General features: G+C 36.8%; 1 protein-coding gene across 3 annotated transcripts in view; it reads left to right on the forward strand.

The window, feature by feature from the left end:
* Positions 1-1807: 1807 nt before the first annotated feature.
* CEP128 (centrosomal protein 128) overlaps positions 1808-22532 on the forward strand; it is a 632097-nt gene continuing 611372 nt past the window's right edge. Inside the window, exons 1-2 of one of the 3 annotated variants that reach the window (XM_037832153.1) lie at positions 1808-2001; positions 3940-4099. Coding sequence is in view for 1 of the 3 variants with exons in the window: in XM_037832157.1 (XP_037688085.1) it covers positions 16195-16197 (3 nt within the window). In the remaining 2 variants the exon portion in view is untranslated. Of the gene's footprint in view, positions 2002-3939; positions 4100-16171; positions 16198-22532 lie in introns of those variants that run through there. The other 2 variants (XM_037832154.1, XM_037832157.1) reach the window with 2 other exon arrangements.

Raw genomic sequence — 22532 nt, forward strand, 5'->3', positions numbered from 1 at the left:
GACTGGGAGAAAATGTTTGCAAATCATATATCTGAAAACCATTTTCATGATTACCAAGCTCTAACAGCCTGCTCACCAAATTGCTATAATAATCAAAAAGTCATTTTTTTCCTTAGCATAACTTTTAAGCTGGGTCAAATAAACACAGATGATGAGTAGATGAATCAGCTTAAGTAAAGAGAAAAAAATATTTGTACTCAGATACATTAAACACACAAAAAATCCTTAAACGAAACAAATGAATGAGAATGACTATTGATCGTTGCACTTTCCTTTTTGTAGAAGGACTGTTTGTTCAACAATAGTGCCTCTGGATATTTCATCTTTTTTCAAAAGTACCCATTGAAGTGGAGCATAGGCTGTATTACCTAACTACAATAAAAATGTTTAAAAAATTTTTGTTTTCTATATTAATAGCCATTTGTTTTGACCTAAAGGCATATGAATTGCTGTGGTTTTAGTTTTATGATGCTCTTGACAGAGAGAGTAGACAGGTGGCTGGAAAGAACATTATGGGGTCAAGGGTGCTTCTACATTATAAATGGCTGAAGATGATTCTTTGACTAGTGGACAATACCATCTTTGCAACGTCTTGCCTCTTATTTTGATCCTACTTAGACTTTCAGTTAACTTTAAAACTCAATGCAGAGTCACACCATTTCTGACTGTTTCATGTGAAGAGAGTGGCTTTAACCTCTGTCTTGATTTGGAGGGAATTTTGAGTAGTCCTAGCAAATCAGGATGTGGGAATTTCCCTTTTACTGCACCACTATCCCCCACTTGTGTCTTGGTGCTCTAGCTTCCTTCTTACGATTTATATGGGACCTTTTGGTCAGGCTATTTCAATTGAGATGTGACCCAGTCCATTCAAAGTGGGTCTTAATCCTTCACTGAAGCCCTTTATGAGATGATAAAAGGCAGATCTGGAGATCTTACAAGGGAGCGTGGCCATCTGTGGTGGCTAGATGATCATCACTTACGTTGGATAGTCACTGAGTAAAACACAGGCTGCTTTTGAAGGTATGCTCTCCCCTGGATCAGTGGCCTTTTTGGCAGATTACAAGGGAAAGGCCATCCATATCAATAATTTGATTTTCTCTTCTTTGTTTCTCCAAGACAGTTCTTTTTTGAGGTTTTTATTACCTCTTTATGACTGAAACCCACTTCTCTGCATGGAATATAACTCTTTCATGTCCTAGAGTAAGTGGAGACATGACATCCTGGGCTGAAGGAAGCAGAGTAATGAAGTGACAGCCTCACATTCCACTTTTGCTTTGTCATTAATGAGCTATGTAATCTTAGAGGAATCACTTACACTTTTCAGGCCTTAAAGGATTTGACTAAATCTTTCTCCGTTCCCTTCCAGTTCTAAGAGTTTGTGAGCCTTTGGAACAAGTGATTTTTTTATTTCACTGCTGAAAATTACCCCGCCCTGCTCCCAAAGGAGTAACAGAAACTAGTCGATGTTATTATTGCAACTACTTTGAATTTCCTTATTTTTTGAAGTAAATATTTTAGAGTTTTCGGATTAAATTACGGTCAGGGCAAGGCGGCCCTCCAATTCACTTTCTATCTCGATGCTGTTTGTCTCACAAAGGAGCTACTAGGTCTTTGAATAGAAAAGACCTGGGCAAGAGGGCGCGGCCGAGGGACTCCGGGGCCCGCTAATTCGGCTTCTTCCGGGAAAGTCACACGAAGGACAGTCGCATGGCATCTTGGGACATGAAGTTTCTTATAGCCCTTTTCCTTCTTGGAAACTCTATTTTCTGGGGAGATGGACTACAACTCCCAGAGGCCCTCACGGCAACAGAGGGGACCTTTACGGGCGTAGAAGCTGGGCGGCTAGTTCAAGTTGCCATAGCTGCGAGTCCGAGGAGAACCGAGTCAGTTGCGCTGCAGCGTCTGGTCAGTTGTACCTTCTGGGTCATTGGTAGCCGCCGGAGCCGGTTGGGCCTACAGCGATGATCCGGCATTGAGGACTCGGGGCCTCTTCCATCTCAGGTATCTTCCCCCTCCGCCCCCTTTTCCTTTTTCTACCGCTTCCCTATTTTATCGCTGACGTTTTGGGTCCCACTTCTCCTCTTCCTAGGAGTGGGGCCACCCAAGCTGGACGGAGATCTGGGAGTGGGAGGGGGGGACGGTGAGTGGGTGGGATGTGTGTCATCGTGGGGGCTGAGGGGAGAGACAGCGTTCCTGGTATCTCCAAGCCCCCCTCTCTCTCTATGGGCGACTACTGTCTGTCCTGGCCAAGTTATCCAGGAAATTTAGACTACATGTCCCTCCCTTTGGGAGCAACTTGCCCGGTCGCTAGCATTTGTGAAGCTTGAGCTGTCCCGGAGACTGGATTCGCTCTATATGCCCGCCAGTGAAACATTCTGGCGTTTGCTTAGCTGGCCTGGGATAACTTGTTCTGAATCTCTCTTGTAGTCCCAGAAGTTTGCTAACCTTGGGAATGCTGTATCAGTGATCTATCTTTTCTATGCCAACACGGGAGTTATCCCAACCTTAGATGGTAGCAATCCCTTGTTTGGGTTATTTCGCAGGAACACCTGACATTGAATCTCAGCCACATCCTTTATTGGTTGGGTGGAACTAGTCCCTTCTGCCTTTCATTGTTAAAACGGGACGATTATACCTCGTCGCGTTGTTCTGAGGATTCTGTAATGTTATCCAGCACAATGCCTGACACATTGAAAGTGCTCAATACTTGATATTTATTTTTATTAATTTTGCAAGCAGTGTTGTCTAATAGAAATACGAGAACCGCATACGTAATTTAAAATTTTCTAGTAGTCACATTAAAAAGTAAAAATAAACTGATGAAATTCATTTTCATAATTTATTTAGCCTAGTATATCCAAAAATATTTTTATTTCAACATGTAACCAATATAAAACCTATTAATGAGACATTTTACGATTTTTTTTATGGTACCGAGTGTTTGAAATCTGGTGTGTATTTTACTTTTTCAGCGCATCTCAATTTGTATTAGCCAGATTTCAATGCTCAGTAGTCACATGCGGCTCATGACAACCTCACTGAACAGCACAGACAGAAGATTAAAACTTGGCAGTCTCACATGGGCTGAGAGAACTTTGACTGTGTCTGTGGCCCCTCTCATGGGGTAAAGGTTGCCACCTTATTAGGAGAGTGAAGTCTGTACCATACCTATGTCCCTCAGCATGGCCCTGATAGGACATCTTACCTGTCTGCCATTGAGTAACCCTAGTTAGTTTGAAATTATCTTGCAACAATTTATTTTGTTTATTTTGAGTAACTTTTTTTTTTTTTTTTAACTTTTCCAAGATTTTGCTTTTCTTAAATTGGTTTATTGATATTTCACAGAAATTTGTTTTTATGGTGACAGCTACCAGTTCTCTGGATGACTGGATTCTTTCAGACTGCTTTGAAAGGAGGCACAAAGAATTGAAAATATTTCTGTCCACAGCTCTTTCCTGCAATCAAACACATTTTATTTTTATTTGTTTAATTGAAATACTAATTATGGGAAGAACTGGGCAGTTTATAAAATAATTTCCTTTAGGAATGCTAACATATAGTTAAATACTGGCTTAAAATATAGTTGGGTCATCAAAAATTCAATTCAGTAGTAACATTTTAATTTCATTGCCTGCCTTATTTAGTTTACCAACTGATAGCTATGCTCGGGGACAGTGCTTTTGGTTAGACTTGGATTACAATTCACTGAGCAGATCTAGCAAGCCCAAGAGGTGCCAGGCACATGCAGAAATCCACCAGTGAGGGTTATACTGACTGGGGCCCTTGGATGGACAGAATTCCTGTGAGGTCAGTTGGACTTTTGGATGACGCTAGGGATAAACTGTATATGGTGAGGATAAGCTTATTTTTATATTTTATTATTTTTTAAAAATTTCAGGTTTTAGGTGTGTTTTACTCCCTTGTTTCATTTATCTGTAGGTGGTTTGGGGAAAGTATAGGGGCCACCAAAGATCACCACATCTACTGACTAGGCCCTTTGCCTTGAATCTCATGAAGAAATGATAGGAGGCAGACGTATGTGCATAAGGAGAGCACTGAGCTCAGAGGAGAGCAACACGGAGTTTTGGGGGTGTGCTTTGTAAGTATGCTTTCTTACTAGTTTCTGAGGTAACAGATTTTTGAATATTTATAGTGAAAAAGAATATATCAATACGTCAACTTTTGGGGGTAAGAAGCCTTTTTCTAGTAAGTAGTATAAAAGTAAAATAGGGTATTCATACATGCAATGTTATGAAAATTCAGATGAACAAAATAGATAAATTGAGAGTCATGTATAACTGTAATGAAAGCAACAATGATGTAACTGTTTCTATTAGTCAAGTATTTGAGAATCTCTTTTGTCCCAGGCATTGTATTAGGTACCTTTTACATGTATCATATATAATACTTTTATTGCTATTACCTTCATTTCATGAATGAGTTGAGTCTCAGGTTATTTGATTTCCTCAGAATTCTGGAGCCAAGAGATTGGTCTTTATTCCCAAGTCTTCTGACTCTAAATCCCATTCCTTTCTTTTACAAAGAGGCCCCATTACTGTTTATGATTGCACTCTAAATAGGATTTGATTTACATTCAGCCTTTTTATATTGTGTACCACCTACTGGAAACTTTACCATTTTTCATCTCTTTGTATATTCAAAATGTTCTTATTATCTTTCTTTGTTACTTTTTCCAAAATACAGTGCTCTGTAAGTTATTATTGAGGTAAGAAATATAATTTCTGATTTCCATAAAATGAACATATTCAACATGAATTGTCATTGATAATCAAGGGTGCATTGTGAAAAACCCAAATTTTGCAACAGATTTAAAATTCTGGATAGTTACTAGCATTTCCATGTTGCATTTTAATAGATAGAGGGCACTTAAACAATTAAGGGCGATATGTTGGGGCTTTGCAATAACACTGTGTCTAAGATCTTTGCTGTACAAAATTCTTAGGATTAAAGAATTTTAGAGCTAAGGGTAAGAGGAGAGACTGTTGGATAATCTAGTCCAGAAGTTCTCAACTGCAGTGCTTTGACACATTTGGAGGTATTATAAAAATAATCTAGAGTACATTCACTATTATCCATGTAAAAATGTCACTGGGTTGATTCTAATGTGAAATGTATTCAAACTATTCTATAATGTGCTTTTTTTCTTATAACAATGTATTGTTAAAAGTCAATACATAAAATTCTACCTTGACTCTTTTTACTGCTACATAGTTTATCAGTGACGGGATGAACTCAGAGTTGTTTAATGTATCCTTTTATTAGTGGATTTGTTGTTCCTTAGTTTTTTACTACTATAAATAATTTTGCATTGAACATTATCACACATCTTTGCAGGCTTGTCCATTTGTTTTTCTAGAATGATATGTATAGAAGTAGTTTCTGGGTCAAAGTATGCATATTACTTATGTTTATTTGCTTTGCTAGGTTGTTCTCCAGGAAAGTGATTCTAGTTAATATTCTTACCGGTAAGGTGTGCCTTTAACTTGCAATTCTTTAGTTAGTGAAGCAATGCATGTTTATAGATGTGTTAGGGCCATATGTATCTTGTGAATTGCCTGCTTATCCACGCTTTGCATCTTTTTCTGCTGGATTGCTCTTCTTTTCTTTTTATTTCCTTTTTTTTAAAAAAATTAATAGCTAATTAACCCATTGGTTCCCATACAATGCAAATATTTTTGAGTTTCTCCTTTTAGTCTTTTAACCTTTTTTCTGGTGTCTTGTTGTCAATAATTATGAATGACCCTAAAAGGCCTATCAGACCTTTCTCAGATATGCACACCTGTCTGAAATTTATGTAATCTTTAATATAGATCTGTGTAATACTGGTGCTTGTAGTGTTTGATGATGGGAGTATTTATGATTATATGAACCCCTTTAGCTGGCAGACATTTAGAATCTACTCTGCACGGGGTTTGCCATGAAGCAGGCACTAATGAATCAATGAATGAGTACTCATAAATGAATGAGCTCATATGAATGAATAAATGATGAATAAAAGCTTATCCTGTTCTAGGCTCTTCTGAATGAAAAGATATCATAGGAGAAGTGAACTATGATTATTTTAAAGGATGAAGAAATAGGCAATTTCGTAGATTGTAGAAATAAAGAAAAAGTTTCATGGGAGAGTGAAGGCTTTAAGATGGCGAAAATGGGTTTGCCTTGGTATGTAGCAGTTAGTATATTGAATGAGTATGGGGAATGGAACCAGATAAAGAGTCTAGGTAATTTGAAGTTTAGAGCTTTATAGTGCAGATAAATAATAATTGAGGAATGCAGGTAATTGGAAATGACTATCAAATTAAAAAGGCTTACAGTAACTCAAGTAAACGTCCTAAGTTTATAGCATTTATAATGTTTTAACACATGTATGCAAATGAATTTGAAATGTTTATCTTTGTTTTACTTATAATAGATATTTTATTAAGTATTCATATACTATTTTGCAGCTCAATCCATATTTTTTGAAGACTTAAGATGATTAATTTAGGCTGTTTGCCACAAGAATTACTTTATCCTACAATTATTTAATTACTACTTGCTATTTGCAAAGCCCTATACTTTGAAATTTGTCTCTAGATTAATCAGACAGGATAATAAGGAAAATTTAATTGTAAATTAATTTAAAAATGTTCCAGTTGCATTGCAGGCACTATGCTACATGTTGAAATACAACTGTGAATTAAATAAAGAGTATCCAATGAGATTTAGAGTCTAGTGGGAACACAGACAAGTAAACAATCAGTTACTGATCTGTGGGCCAGTGATAAGGTGGTGTCCTCTGTGAAAACAACACTGGGGGGCCATTTGGCCCAGAGTTGGGATGGAGCTGTGAAGGAAGGCTTTCTACAGGTTTTTTTCTCTGAACTGAGACTTTGAAAAGTAGAAGCTAGACAAGGGAAAAATGTTTCAGGCAGTGAGTTCCACATGGGCCTGCAGGTGAGATGAGCATGACATATTTGAGGAACTGAAAAAAAAATCAGTGGCACAAATAATTACATTTCATGGATATGCTTAATAAGTGCCTTGCTACATGTATAGAGCTAGAAGAATGCAGAGGGAGGAAAGGCCCTTTCTGGCTGGAGATGGAAGTCTTCGCCAAGAATAAATTATTTGTGCTACACCTTGAAGGAAGAATAGAATTTAAGAAGGTGGCAATAGTAGACATAAGAAGGCATTCCAGGCATAACTAATGACATTAATGAAGGAAGTGGTAGGAGAATAGCTGCAATATCAGAATATAGGTGTTACGTGTTCTATGGTTCTTTTGCTGAAGAGAAGGGTGGCTAGTGAGGGTCTTGAATTCACTGACTCGTATAGTCAGTGGAGTGTCAATGAAGGTTGGAATGGATAGAAGAAGACTTAGAAGTAGGAAAATCATTTTCATGGCTAGGAATGAATTAAGAAAAGTTCTGGATTACGTGTGACGCCAGTGTCAATGAGAAGAGTTCGATGGTTATGGACTTGGACCTTGAAGAAAGGGTCAAAACCTAGCTCTGCCACTTGGTAACTGTGTGACCTTGATCACCTTACTTAGTCTCTGTAAACCCCTTTTCTCATGTATGTAATGTGATGACAATAGTGTCTGCTTTATAGGGTTATTGTCATAAAACTATCTGTGATGTTAAACATTAGATATTCAGCATTATTTCAACTTTTGTTCTTTTGAAAGTTAGGGTTCTTAACTAGGGTCAACATCCATATAATCCCAGTTATTCAGTTTTTTAACATAATTGGTTTTGAATGGTATTGAACTGTATTTCAATACAGTTGGATTCCTTTGTAGTCCTAGTTTTTTTTTTTTTTTTAATTATACATTCAAAAACATTCTTATGAGAAGGGGGTCATAAGCTTTACCAGACTATGCAACAGGTCCATGGTGCATAAATGTTAAGAACTCCAATTACAATGTTTATTTTTTTTAATTTAAGGTTTTAGGGTATAATGCATGGAAAAAAAAAGGATTTTTTTTTTTTCTGCCCAAAGAGCTTAAAATTATTCTTAACATGAGAGAGGATTATTTTAAAAACATCTTAAAATAATTGTAGAAAATTGTATTTATACCAGATTTACTTATTTAATACTTTATCTTATATTCTTATACAAATTTTTAGTTCTAAATAAATAAGTATATAAGGAATACTTCTGGCCTTAAAAACCTTTCTTGGGGAACATAGGTCATGATAAGGGAGTGATAAATATGATAGGAAAAGTCGGAGGAAACATTCAGTGATTGGACAGTGCATTTGGAATTCGCAGTCTTCTTCTGCATCTAAGAATGCAGTAGAAAGCAAGCCAGTGGCTTAGAGACAGAAGATTTGGGTTCTATTTCTGTTGTTGCAACTTTTTAGCAAAGTGATCTTCAGCAAATATTTTGCTCAAGGCTTCATTTTCCTTTGGTGGCAAAAGTGGAGGATTGTAATTATACCTACTTTACAGGATTTAAATGAAGATCAAATGAGAAAATGCTAATGAAAACATTTTATAAGTTATAAAGCAATATGCAAATATAAGGTATACATAGAAATGAGAAATGTTCCCTGTAAAATTTTCAGTATCATCTTGTTCACTAGGAAAGTCAAGAGGACTTTGCTTCCTTTAAAAACTTGGAGGAAGGAAAAAAGTATGCTTTTTAATATATTTAAGAAATAGCTTGTTTCTTATGAAATCTGATATTGTTATGGGAAACAAATAAATAGCCTTGACTGCTGTTTCTCATTGCGTGGAAATTTTTTCTCTCAAAAATAACTAGCCTGTCACTTGTTATATCAACTTTATGCTTATTTTGTGAATCCCTACTTGTATCTGTCCTTTTTTCTTCTACCATTAGAAGACTTGCACATGTCTGCAATCTGAAACCAGGTGTTTTCACAAGAAGAATTGGCTTGGGAAGAAACTTCAGAAAATTAACCACCTTTTGAACCAAATGATTTATCAATAAACTCTATGTATCAGTTTGCTTTTGCTGTCTAACAAATAACCACAAAACCTTGGAGGCATACAACAATATTAAGTTTATTGCTTGTGGGATGGGTCAGCTAAGATGTCTCCTTATAACTAGACTCATTCACTTGTCTGGGATCAGCTGGCTGATCTCCTGATATAAGCTGGAAGCACTGGGGTAATTATGGGTCCCTCATCTTCCAAAAGGCTAGACTGGGCATATACTTAAAGTGATAGAAATGTTATCCCATTTCAAACCTCTGCTTGTGCCATATCAGCTAAAATCTTGTTGGATAAAGCAAATCACAAAGCTAAGCCCAGAGTCAGGGGGCTGGGCAGGTCAATCCATCTGTGGTGACAGGGCAACTCATAATAGGAAGGGGCAAAGAATTGGAGCCAGATTATGCAATGTATTACACTATTGTTCTGAACTTAATTTCTTATGTACAATTGGAAAACGTTCACAGCAGTTTGCTTAAAATCAAGCCCCCTTGCTCAAAAGCAGTATTTCTTTGTGATTTTATTGTCTTACCGGCACAACTAATACAGAAGCATCATTATTATTCTCTTACCCAAGTTCTCTTCTGGTCTGCAGAGGAGAACTTAATCTCTGCATTTAATCCTGATTAATTAATCCTTTCCAATTGAATTCCTCTATTTCAATTGGGCTGACAAATTTCCTGTATCTTGATTCTTTATCCAAAATAGAGATGCAAACTCAACTGCTAAGTGGGGCCAGTCAGTTAACACAGTGAAAGAAGCAGCCTGGTGGGACTGTGGCAAACGGGAAGGTGCGTACCTGACTAAAGGGCAGTCACTATTCATATTCATATTGCTGTGTAGCGTTTGTCCTGATGTTGCCTGGTCTTTGGATTTTTCAAGAGAAGCTGAAAATCAGAATTTTTAAGTGAAGTCTCCTTGTTTTCATATTAACATTTGAAATAACACAGTGAGTGTTATTTTAAACACATTGGTGGGCTGGGTTTGGTCTATAGTCCTCCAGTTTACATCCTCCAATTTAAATAAAATGGTATCTGAAGCTGAAGATCCTAGCTCCATTTTTATCTATGCTGACCTCTTGTTTAATTTGCAGCACTTTGGGCACTTGGTAGAAGTTGTCTGAACTTAATTCTTCTTTGCTATTTTGGGAATATTGTAGAGTGTGTGTGTGTACATGCATTTATGTGCTTTTCTTAGCTGTCAGTAAATATAAAAGTGTCATTCCAGTGGTCAACTACAAGTAATAAATTCATCTTTGGGGTTTGTTAGCATCTTTTTCTCTGTAAGTTTTATTTTTTTTTCTCCTGAGTTTTTTTTTTTTTTTTTTTTTTAAATCTTAACATGTTTTATTTTTTTGCATGGGTGTGTATAATCTAAAATATCTGTGCCATTTTGCTTGGGAGACAGGAAGAGGGGTTAAGAACTTTATTTTCTTTTGATGTTGCACTGATTTCTGACAACTGACATATACATAATCATCTGAGCAGCTAATAGTTCTTTTCTCAATGTCTGAGTAAGCATTTTGCATGCATGTTGCAGCACATAGCCTCTCCCGGACAATATGCCTCCATAGTCCTTGCTTAGTGGGCCCTAGTCCATATGACTCTGCCTTTCGCCTCTGACGTACTGGACCAGAATGGACTTCTGATGCGTGGGGAGCAAAAATGCAGCCTATGGGCTGACCCTGCCAGGTTTCCTCTTAGGGAATAGAGGGGCACACTGTTAATTCCCTGCCGCCCCCCCCCCCCCCTTTTTCTTTTGCTTTCTCTCTACTGACTTTGGTATGTTATAGCATAGTGTTTAAAAGCTTGTCTGGATTCCTTACCTGGATTTGAGTCCTGGCTCTGCAACTTACCAAGTTACTTTACTTATTTTATATATATATACACATATATATATGTATGTTTATTGAGATTGTTCACATACCATACAATTATCCAAAGATCCAAAGTGTACAATCAGTTGCCCTCAGTACCATCATACAGATGTGCATCCATCACCACAGTTAATTTTTTTTTCTATTTTTAGAACATTTTCATTACTCCAGAAAAGAAATAAAGACAAAAAAAAGGAAATTGAAATCCTCCCATACCCCTAACCATCCCCTTCCATTATTGATTCATAGTATTGGTATAGTACATTTGTTACTGTTGATGAAAGAATGTTAAAATACTACTAACTGTAGTATATAGTTTGCAATAGGTATATATTTTTTTCCTATATGCCCCTCTATTATTAGCTTCTAGTTATAGTGTCATACATTTGTTCTAGTTCATGAGAGAGATATCTAATATTTGTACAGTTAATCACAGACATTGTGTACCACAAGATTCACTGTTTTATACATTCCTATCTTTTAACCTCCAACTTTCCTTCTGGTGACATATGTAACTCTGAGCTTACCCTTTCTACCACATTCACAGACCATTCAGTACTGTAAGTTATTCTCACAACATGCTGCCATCATCTCTGTCCATTTTGAAATGTTTAAGTTCACCCTAGTTGAACATTCTGCTCATAATAAGCAACTGCTCCCCATTCTTTAGCCTCATTCTGTATCCTGGTGACTTATATTTCATGTCTATGAGTTTACATGTTATAATTAGTTCATGTCAGTGAGAGGCTGCAATATTTGTCCTCATGTGTGTGGCTTTTTTCACTCAATATAGTGCCCTCAAGATTACTTCATCAACCCATTTTTTTTTAAGATGATTTTGTTCACACACCATACATTCTGTCCTAAGTAAACAATCGATGGTTCCCTGTATAGTCATGTATTTATGTATTCAACACCATCACCACTATCTGTATAAGGATATCTCCATTTCTTCCACAGAGAAGGAGGAAGAGTCAAAGAAGGTAGACAGACAATAGAAAAAGAAAAAAGAAAGAGAAAAAAAAAACAAAAAACTTGACAGCTAGGAAGCAACAAAAGGAAAGATAGCATTAAACTGAAGTAGAATAGTCAGACAACATCACCAATGGCAAGAGCCCCATACTCCTCCCCTATGTTCCACCCATATGCATTGAGCTTTGGTGTATTGCCTTTGTTTCATTAAAGGAAGCATAATACAATGTTTCTGTTAATTATAGTCTCTAGTTTGCATTGATTGTATTTTTCCCCCAGTCCCACCCTATTTTTAACACCTTGCAATGCTGACATTCGTTTGTTCTCTCTCATGTAAAAACACATTTGTACCTTTATCACAATCATTGAGCACCCTTGGTTTCACTGAGTTATACAGTCCGAGTCTTTATCTTTCCTCTTTTCTTCTGGTGTCCCACATGCTCCTGACCTTCCTCTTTCAACCATACTCACAGTTATCTTTGTTCAGTGTACTTACATTGCTGTGCTACTATCTCCCAAAATTGTGTTCCAAATCTCTCACTCCTGTCTTTTCCTTTCTGTCTGTAATGCTCCCTTTAGTGTTTCCTGTAGAGCAGATATCTTGTTCACAAACTCTGTCACTGTCTGTTTGTCAGAGAATATTTTAAACTTTTCCCTCATATTTGAAGGACAGTTTTTCTGGATATAGGATTCTTGGTTGGTGGTTTTTCTCTTTCAGTTTCTTAAATATATCATACCACTTCCTTCTTGCCTCCATGTTTTCTCCTGAGAAATCCACATATAGTCTTATCAAGCTTCCTTTGTATGTAATGGATTGCTTTTCTCTTGCTGCTTTCAGGATTCTCTCTTTATCTTTGACGTTTGATAATCTGATTATTAGGTGTCTTGGCATAGGTCTATTCAGATCTATTCTGTTTGGGGTATGCTGTGATTCTTGGATCTTTAATTTTATGTCTTTCATAAGAGGTAGGAAATTTTCATTGATTATTTCCTCTGTTATTGCTTCTGCCCCTTTTTCCTTGTTTTCTCTTTCTGGGACACCCATGACACGTACATTTTGTGTTTCATGTTGTCCTTAAATTCTCGGAGCCACTGCTCATATTTTTCCATTCTTTTCTCTATCTCTTCTTTTGTGTGTAGGCTTTCAGGTGTCTTGTTCTCCAGTTCCTGAGTGTTTTCTTCTGCCTTTTGAGATCTGTTCTTGTATGTCTTCATTGTGTCTTCATCTCTTGTGTTGTGCCTTTCATTTCCATAGATTCTGCCAGTTGTTTTTTTGAATTTTGGATTTCTACCTTATGTACACCCCATGTTTTCACTGTATGCTTCATCTCTTTTGCCATATCATCCCTAAACTTTTTGAATTGATTTAACATTAGTTGTTTCAATTCCTGTATCTCAATTGTAGTGTAAGTTTGTTCCTTTGACAGGGCCATAGCTTCATTTTTCTCAGTATAGGTTGTAGTTTTCTGTTGTCTAGGCAGCTGATTTCCTTGGTTACTCCAACCAGGTTCTCCCAGACCAAAACAGGCTCAGGTGTCAGAAGGAGGCTATAGTATCAGGGTTCCCTGAAGGAGTGTCTTAGAAGATTGATACACTCCGTGAGGCCTCAAGCCACTGTGCTTTTCTGCCCATCAGGTGGTGCCTGTAAGCCTGTCACTCCCAACTGGTGTAAGGAGGTGTGGTGGGTGGCTGTTTTCCCCCAGGCTCTGGGGTCTTGTTCTGAATGGAAGGCGGGTTGTAGAGCTTGGCACCACCTCTTTCCTCTTAGGGAGGATATAATTTGCATTTGAATAGTTTCTCTGTCCGTGCTCTCTCTACCCTCGTCTGGGTCAAGAGTGCTGGGAGGTGAAAATGGCTGAGGCTTTCTCCACTGAGCTGAAAAAGGGACAGAACGCCCCCCTTTAGGGCCAGTTCACGGCCACCCACAGTTTCACCCATTGGCCAGAGACAGCTCCTGGTCCTCTGGGGTCTCCTTCCCTCCCAGTGAAGTCCTTTGTCTCTCCAAGGTCAGTCATCACCAAAAGCCTCTGTCTGCTTGTTGGGGATTTGTAGCTTGTATTGAGCAGTCAACGTTTGTTAATTAAAATCCCAGTTGGAGCTTGGCTGAGGTATATTTGCTTGTTCAGAGAGTGCTGCTGTCTATTACAGTGATGCTTTGCATTCAGGCTGCCGTGGGGGAAGGGCTCTAGGCGCGGGTCTGCAGTCTTTACTTAAAGATTTTATGCTGTGATCTCAAGCATTCCTCCCAATCTAGGTTCATGTATGATGTGTGGACAGTCACATTTGTCCCCCAGCAGTTATTCCAGATTATTTACTAGTTCCTGGTTGTTTATTAGTTGTTCCAGGGGGGCTAACTAGCTTCCACTCCTCTGTATCATTTTGCTTTTTTAAGTCTTTATTTTCTTTTCTCTAAAATGGGGATTATGATAATAATATTATGAAGATTAAATGAAATAATGCACCTAAAGTACTTAGTACAGAGATTAGTCCATTGAAAATTCTGAGTCACTGGCAGTTATTATTTTTGTTCCAGTAAAGTTGAATATTATTATGCCTTTGTATAAATATAAACAAGTAGTACCATATATGTTCTCAAAATCTTACAGAGAGGCAAATTAAAGTAAAAAAAATTTTTTTTTTGGCTTAGATGATTTATGTGTGTGTATATTTTAAGTTGTGGGTTTTCCTATTTATTTATATGGCTGCTTTAAGATTTTGGTTTGAATCCATCCCTTTTTTTCTAGTTGCTTAACTGCTGGGAGCCTCAGTTTCATCTGCAAAAAGGAAATACTTCATTCATTCAAGAAATAAATATTGAATATGCCAGATACTGTTGTAGGGGCCAGGAAAGGCAAGGTGAACGAGACACAAACTCTACCCTCAGAGAGGTTACAAATTCTGGCTTGTCTTGTGGCCTGAGTATAGAGCTATTGTGCATAAATACCTGTCACCCTAGATGCCCTGTAAATGCTGGGTCTTGTTTTTATAACTGTGATGTTCTTATTTCCAGCTGTGTGCTCCAATTGTGTTTGTATTTTATCAATAAGTTTTAAAAAACCTTTCCCGTTGACCTTTAGTTTTAAAATCTGCTTGCTGAACTTTTATCAAAGGACTATCTTTGAGTAAGAACATTGTCACGTTCTCTTTGATACTTAAAATTGGCTATACCACAGTTTACCAGATCATCTAGTGCTACAGTTTGAGTAGTTTTTGAATGACTGCTATTATTTGCATAATTTATTAAGAAAGGAGGATTGAAAGCTGGGAACCAAATCCAGCTGGAGGGGGAAATATGTCTTGTGTACATGAGAGACATGTAGCAAGTCCTTAGTTGGTGTTGTACAACACCCTAGACAACAAGTGATTTGCTTGTATAGTTCTTGTCGGAAGTCTACCATCTTGCTTCTTGTGTCTGGGACCTGCCTGCTATCAGAATCCCAAGTGTTTTGCAATCTGAGGCTTATATCCCTTGAATAAATATCCCTTTATAGCTACTATTTCATCTCATTCTTCTCATATTCAGGCTTCCTAAAGGATTGATATATATTTAGTGAATCTGTTTCTTTATGTCCCATTGATGCTACCACCTGGTATTTGCCTCACTTAACATTGTTTTACTGAGACTGCTTTTGATATGGTCACTAACAAATCCATAGGCTGTTTTCCAGTCCTTTTCCTACTTGACCTATCTGTTGCATTTATGTATCAGTCAGAGTCCAGTCAGGAGAAGGATATCCCACGGTAATTTTTCAAAAAGCAGCTTTATTGAGATATATTTACATGCCATACAATCCATCCAAAGCATACAATCCGTGACTTACAGTATATTCACAGAGTTGTGTATTCATCACCACAGTCAATTTTGGAACATTTTCATTACTCCAAAAGGAAAATGCCCATACCTCTTATACCCCCTTATTACTGACACTTAGCATTGTTTTGGTACCTTTGTTACAACCGCTGAAAGACTATTAAAACATTACTGTAAACATTAGTCCATAGTTTACATTAGGTGTACTTCTTCCCACATACCACCCTATTGTTAACACCTGTAATGGTGATGTTCATTCGTTGTAGTTCATGAAAGACCATTCTTTTATTTCTGCTCTAATCTTTGTTATTTCTTTCCTTCTGCTTGCTTTGGTATTAATTTGTTGTTTTTTCTCTTTTTAAATTTATTAAGACCTGTTTTGTGCCTCAGAATATGGTCTATCCTGGAGCACATTAGAAGAATGTATATTTTGCTGTTTTGAGGTGCAATGTTCTGTATATGTCTATTAAGTCTGGTTCATTGATCATATTATTTAGGTTCTGTTTCTTTATTGATCCCCTGTTGAGATGTTCTATTTATTGGAGAGAGTGGTGTGTTGAAGCCTCCCTCTATTATGGTAAGAGGCGTCTATTACTCCCTTCAGTTTTACCAGTGTTTGTTTGCATTGTATAGTTTGGGGCACCGTGATTAGGTGCATAAATATTTATGATTTCTATTTCTTCTTGGTGAATTGTCCCTTTTAATAATACAGTGTCCTTCTTTATCTCTTATAACATTTTTGCATTTAAAGTGTATTTTGTTGATATTAGTATAGCTACTCCAGCCTTTTTTTGGTTACTGCTTGTGTGGATATCTTTTTCTGTCCTTTCACTTTCAACCTATTAGTGTCTATGGTGGTTTGAAGCTATTATGTACCCCAGAAAAGGCCATGTTCTTTTAATCCTTTCCTGTGGGTGCAGACCTATTATAGGTGGGACCTTTGATTAGGTTATTTCAATTGAGATGTGACCCACTTCATCCAGGGTGGGTCTTAATCCTCTGACTGGAGTCCTTTATAAGAGGACAAAACACATACAGAATTAAGAGATGAATTTAAGAGAAGCTAATAGAGAAAAGACTGGAGCTAAGGGAAGACCCGCAGAAGCTCAGAGAGGAAGCCACTGGAACCAGAAGCTGAAAGCAGTAAAACTCAGGAGAGAAGGACCAGCAGACACCGGCCATGTACCTTCCCATGTGACAGAGGTGTCCTGATGCCAGCACCCTGTCTTCAGAATCCAGTTATCATCCTGTTGATGTCTTGAGTTGGACATTTTCACAGCCTAAGAACTGTAAATTTTGAGTTAATAAATCCCCATTGCAAAAGCCAACCCATTTCTGGCATATTGCATTTTGGCAGCGTTAGCAGATCGAAACAGTATCTTTTGCTCTAAAACGAGTCTCTTGTAAACAGCATATAGATGGATCATATTTTTAAATCCATTCTACCAATCTGTGTCTTTTGATTTGGGAGTTTAAGTCACTAACATTCAAAAGTATTACTGTAAAGGCAGGGAAATGATTGACAACACAAAGCACACAAACATACTCATCATGGGTGTCCCAGCAGGAGAAGAGAAGGGTAAAGGGACATTAAGAATATTCAAAGAAATAGTGGCTGAATATTCCCTAACCCTTATAAAAGACATAACTGCAAACCGAAGAAGCCCAACATACTCCAAACAGAATAAATCTGAATAGACCCACTCTAAGACATTCTAATCGGACTGTCATATGCCAAAGAGAAGGAGAAAATTCTGAAAGCAGCAAGAGAGAAGTGATTCACCACACACAAGGGAAGTCAAATAAGACTAAGTGCTGATTTATCATCAGATGCCATGGAGGCAAGAAGGCAATGGTATGATATATTTAAGATACTGACAGAGAAAAATTGCCAGCCACGAATTCTCTATCCAGCAAAGCTGTCCTTCAGAAATGAGGGAGAGTTTAAAATATTCACAGATAAACAGAAGCTGAGAGAGTTTGTTAGAAAGAACTGGCCCTATGAGAACTGCTAAAAGGAGTTCTGACGGCTGAAAGGACAGAAGAGAGAGGCCTGGAGGCCTGGAGGAGGGTACAGAATTGAAGAGCATTAGTAGGGGTAACTAAAAGGATAAAAAGAAAAAAATAGATCTGACAAATAAAAACCATAGGATAAGATGGTTGAAGTAAGAACTGCCTTTACAGTAATAACCTTGAATGATTTTTATTTTATATGAATTTATCAAAAGTGTTTGAGGAAATAAAGTTACAAAGGAGCAATGATGTAAAGAAGAAAGATAAAATTGATAATTGTTTGCACATCATAATGTGTGCTGGCTTGTTGACATTTTCACTTGAAGGGTGAGGCAAAGCTCTCAAGTCCCACAGTTATTGAAACCGGGAGGAAAATATTCTAAAATTTGAACTTGGTGACTGATTAAGGCAAAATGCACTCCCCAACCCCTCCTTCTCCTGTTCCCCCAAATATCAACATCGTTACCTTGAAAATGTTCTTTGAGGACGGTTATCTTGGACAGGAACGGCTGAGGCGCTTGGAGGCCGCAGAAACAATCATCTACTTAACATGCACTAGTCAGCCTTTGTGAAATAGCACCCTGATGCTTGGTGCTTATCTTTTATGGAACAGCTTGCAAATCCTAATTGTTTTAAACTGGCTTCTGAGGAAAAGAGATTTGAGAATCAATAAATTACAGCTTTCATACATACAAATGTGCATCATTATATTGAAGACTATCTGATGGTTCTCTAGGTCAAGTAACAAAAGAGGTGGACTTGAGTTTGTAAAGACTTGCTCGCAGTCCTTTTATTATGAGGTTTGAATGCAGTTTTACCCTCTGTGGTCACAGTGTTCATGATTGTAAATAGACATTTATTTTAGATGGATAGATACTTAGCAGGAGCAAACTGATGAAGGTTCATTATTTGCTCTGGTGGCTGTATGTCTTCTTTATAAGGTTCATTAAGGCAGAATCAACAATATTTATGCCTCTAAATACTGATGAATTGGGAGCAACCAAATAAACTGTCCTAAGAGTTGTGCCATCTGCTTTTCAGGCCCTGAGCTTTTTCTAGGACTCTAGAAACTTTCACCCAAGGTCACCCATCTTAGATCTCCCTAGAAACTTGGACAGAGCTCCAGGTCTGAAAAGCAGACAGCACAAGTATAGTTGCTTTCTCAGCAATGAGAAATTATTTTGTACCAGTAGGTGGCAGTAAACTACAGAAGAGTATTTACTGCTTTTTCTCCAATTGAAGGAAACTCCTTTCTTACCTTTAACCAGAATTTAGATAATTCATTTTCTTTAAATTGTTCTTGAATAGTACAGCCATTCTTCAAATTTAGCAATCTTTTCTTTCATCAGCAAGTTGTATTAGTTAGGGTTCTCTAGGGAAACAGAATCAATAAGAGGTGTCTATGACTATAAAATTTATAAAAGTGACTCACGGAACTGTGGGTATGCACGAGTCCAAATTCTGTAGAGGAGTCAGCAAACTGTCAACTCCAAGGAAGATGTCCGATGAACTCCTCAGGAAACGAACCGGCAACTTTGACGAACTCCTCAGGAAATGAACTGGAATCTTCGACGAACATGTTCGATGAACTCCTCAGGAAAACAAACCGGCAACTTCGACAAACTCCTCAGGAAATGCTTCGTTGGGCAGCCGAAGAAGTGAAGGTCCTCGATCTGTCTTGCTTATAAGTCTTCAACTGATTAATTGGATTAAATCCAGCCAATTGCATTCTCTCATTGTGGAAGACACGCCCTTTGGTGAGTCATCAGTCTCAGCTGCAGTCAATTGACTGATGATTTGATAAACCAGCCTGTTGGTTTATTAACCAGCCACAAACATCCTTGCAGCAATTGTTAGGCCAGTGTTCGCTTGACCAGACAGCTGGGTACTATCACCTGGCCAAGTTGACACATGAACCTAACCATCACACAAGTGTTATGTTAAAATTTCTTGTGATAATGAGAATGGATTTCTAATTCAATTGAATTAAAAAAAATCTTTAAAAATAATGAAGATTTTCCTTGAATACACATAGATATTTTCCTACTTGTCTTAATAATTGTTCTTTGGGATTCAAATTATAACAGTGGTAGATACTATTCATGAATCATTTTAAATTTGTTTTCTGAAGTAGAAATTTTGCTTTGATTGCATAAGCTATGTCAGTATACATTAATATATTTGTACATAGTTCTTAAACTTTTAAGTTCATTCCAGTATTTCAAATGTTTAAGGGAGTCATTTTTTTGAATCTAGTAACTATCCTTCAGCAAATCTGCAAATTAAGATTCATTCATGATTTTGAAAAAATTATTTTAATTCATAAATCGTGATAAATGGTTCCTTTGGCCAACCAATGCTCCTCAGTATGAAACAGTAGAGATTGGTATCATGATTCCATTTCTTTTGCTCAGAGGTGCCATGAATCTGCTCATCCATTGGTGAGAACATGGCCCCGCCTACATAGATATCAGGGGACTAGGAGTTATGGCTAAAAAGTGGCCAGGGAGGAAAAGGAAATGTTTACCAATAAAAGGGAGCTCTGAAGGTAGAGGCTACTTAGAATGAGCTTTGATTTAAACTCATTTTCCAAGTTGTCTGCCTGTTATTAATCTATTACCTCTGACGGTGATCTTTATTTATATTTGTTTTTTAATTATGCATTATATTTTTCTTTCTGATTGTAAATTAATAAAATTCATTGTAGAAAAGATAGGAATTTTTAAAAAATGCAAATTGGATGTAATTTCTGGATAGTAAAATATAGTTTTGGTGTATTTCCTTCTGCTTTAACCCTGTCCTTTCCTGCTCCTCTAAATTTATTTATACATACAGACAATGAAAAAGTTTCTTACAAAATTTGGGTGCATACTTTTATCCCTTGCTTTGCCATTAAGTGTTCTTCAGAAACGTGATTTTATTGTCTGTGTAATATTTCACTGCATGGATATCTACCATATTTAACTCTTCCCTTATAGTTCGAAATTGAATTTGTTTTTATTTTACTTCTACTATAACTTCACGGTGAATGTCCTTGTATATCAATTTCTTTATGTATTCCAGATTATTTTATTAGAAGAAATTTTTGGAAGTGAACTTACTTGGTCAAAGTTTCTTTTTGCTGGCTGACATCTAGACAAGTTGTATCAATTTATACATTTCCATTAACAGAGTATAGGAGTGCCCTTTCCCCTACAATCTGGCTAACCCTAGATATTATTAATGAAAAGAAAACAATTTCATTGGCTAGAAAGGTGTCTCATTGTTTAATTTACATTTCTTAGGTTATTAGGTAGAACGTTTTTTTCATGACCCTGCATGTTTGTTTTCTGATGTACCACTTAGTTTGCTTTTATCAGCATGGAATGAATCTAATACTTTAGGTACAGATTCTTTGGGGAGAGAATTTTCAGAGGCCTAGTCAATTTTCATTAATGCCAATGATAGTAGGATAAATGATACTTTGTTTTTTAAATGAATTTTTAAGTCATAGTATAAAATAATGCATTCTTTAACGGTGATTGAAGGTATATAATTGACCTTCAACAGCTTTGTGCTTTTCTTCTTGAATCACGTATATTAAGGGGACTCAGGAAGTATTTTCATGTGCCCTCCATATATGTTGCATACTAGGTTCCGATAATGTGTGAAACTCTTGCCAATTTCAGTGGCTACTCAATTCTCATTTGTTTCTCTCCTCCTGCATCACCTCTGTGTCTAGGGAGTGGTAGTGTCTATTGATGATAGACTGACATCTTTTGGTGAGGCTAGACATCTGCCATCACAGCTGCATTCTGCATTGTGGCACTGAAGGTTAGCTCAATTAGCTCTGGAAGTCATGTTTGACCTTTTGAATTGTCAGTAATAGTTGAAGAAAGTGCCAAGTTTTTATCAACAATGAAAATAATATAATTTCTATTTTTATCATAATCAGATTTTTTAATTTTCCTCGGTTCAGCATTTATAAAACATTTGTAATTAAAGTTCTTAGGTGGTTGCTGATGTTTTGCATGCATCAAAAAAAAAAAAAAAAAAAGCCATGGTAAATTCTCAGATATATCTCACCTTAAATCTTGATATCTTTGTAGGAGTTTGAACAGATGCAGGAGTTTGAACATCTTTTATTGCTCAAAGTAATTGAAATTAATAGCCAAAGACTTTGTGTGTGTATGTGTACTAGTGAAAACTCATGTTGGAAAGTGTGATCCCATCTTATTAAAAATATGTAAGCCTTAGTAGGGGTAAATGAGAGGTCAACTTTTTTCTGCAGTAAGTTACAATTGAACTTAATTTAGTTATTGTTCTTGCTTTCTTTAATACTGCTAAGATTTTCTGTTTTACAATTAAATTCATATGCTCCATGTCTTCACTTGTTAATACTAGGCAATTGATTATGATGTATGTTCCATTATAAGACAGTGAGGAGCATATGTTCGTGGTTAAAATATAAAAAGATGGCCTGGAAGGTTACACATGAAATCATGCTAGTGGTTATTCCTGGTGGAGCAGGAATGGTATTGGGCAGGATGGGGGTATTAGAATTTATTATATTGTAAGTCTTTTATTAAAAAAATATTAGAAGCACTTATGTCAGTATATATTGTTTTTTAATTTCTAGGTGGTAGATATTTGTGCTCTTATTATATTATTCTATAATTTAAACATTTTCCCAAATCATTAAAAAAGAACCATACAATTTTCATTAGTAACTTTTTCATTAAGTTGAAACTCAAATTGACTGCTTGTTAGAAGAGTCTGATACCCCATTTATATCCATTCCTGTTATCTGCAGAGAAGTAATGATTATTAAGACTTCGGTACTCTTAGAGAATCAAGTTGTCCCAAAGATGGTTATTTTGTTTCTTCTTCTTACAACAACCATTATAGTAAATACATCAG

Source organism: Choloepus didactylus, chromosome 4, assembly GCF_015220235.1.
Source record: "Choloepus didactylus isolate mChoDid1 chromosome 4, mChoDid1.pri, whole genome shotgun sequence".
NCBI classification, from domain to species: Eukaryota; Metazoa; Chordata; class Mammalia; order Pilosa; family Megalonychidae; genus Choloepus; species Choloepus didactylus.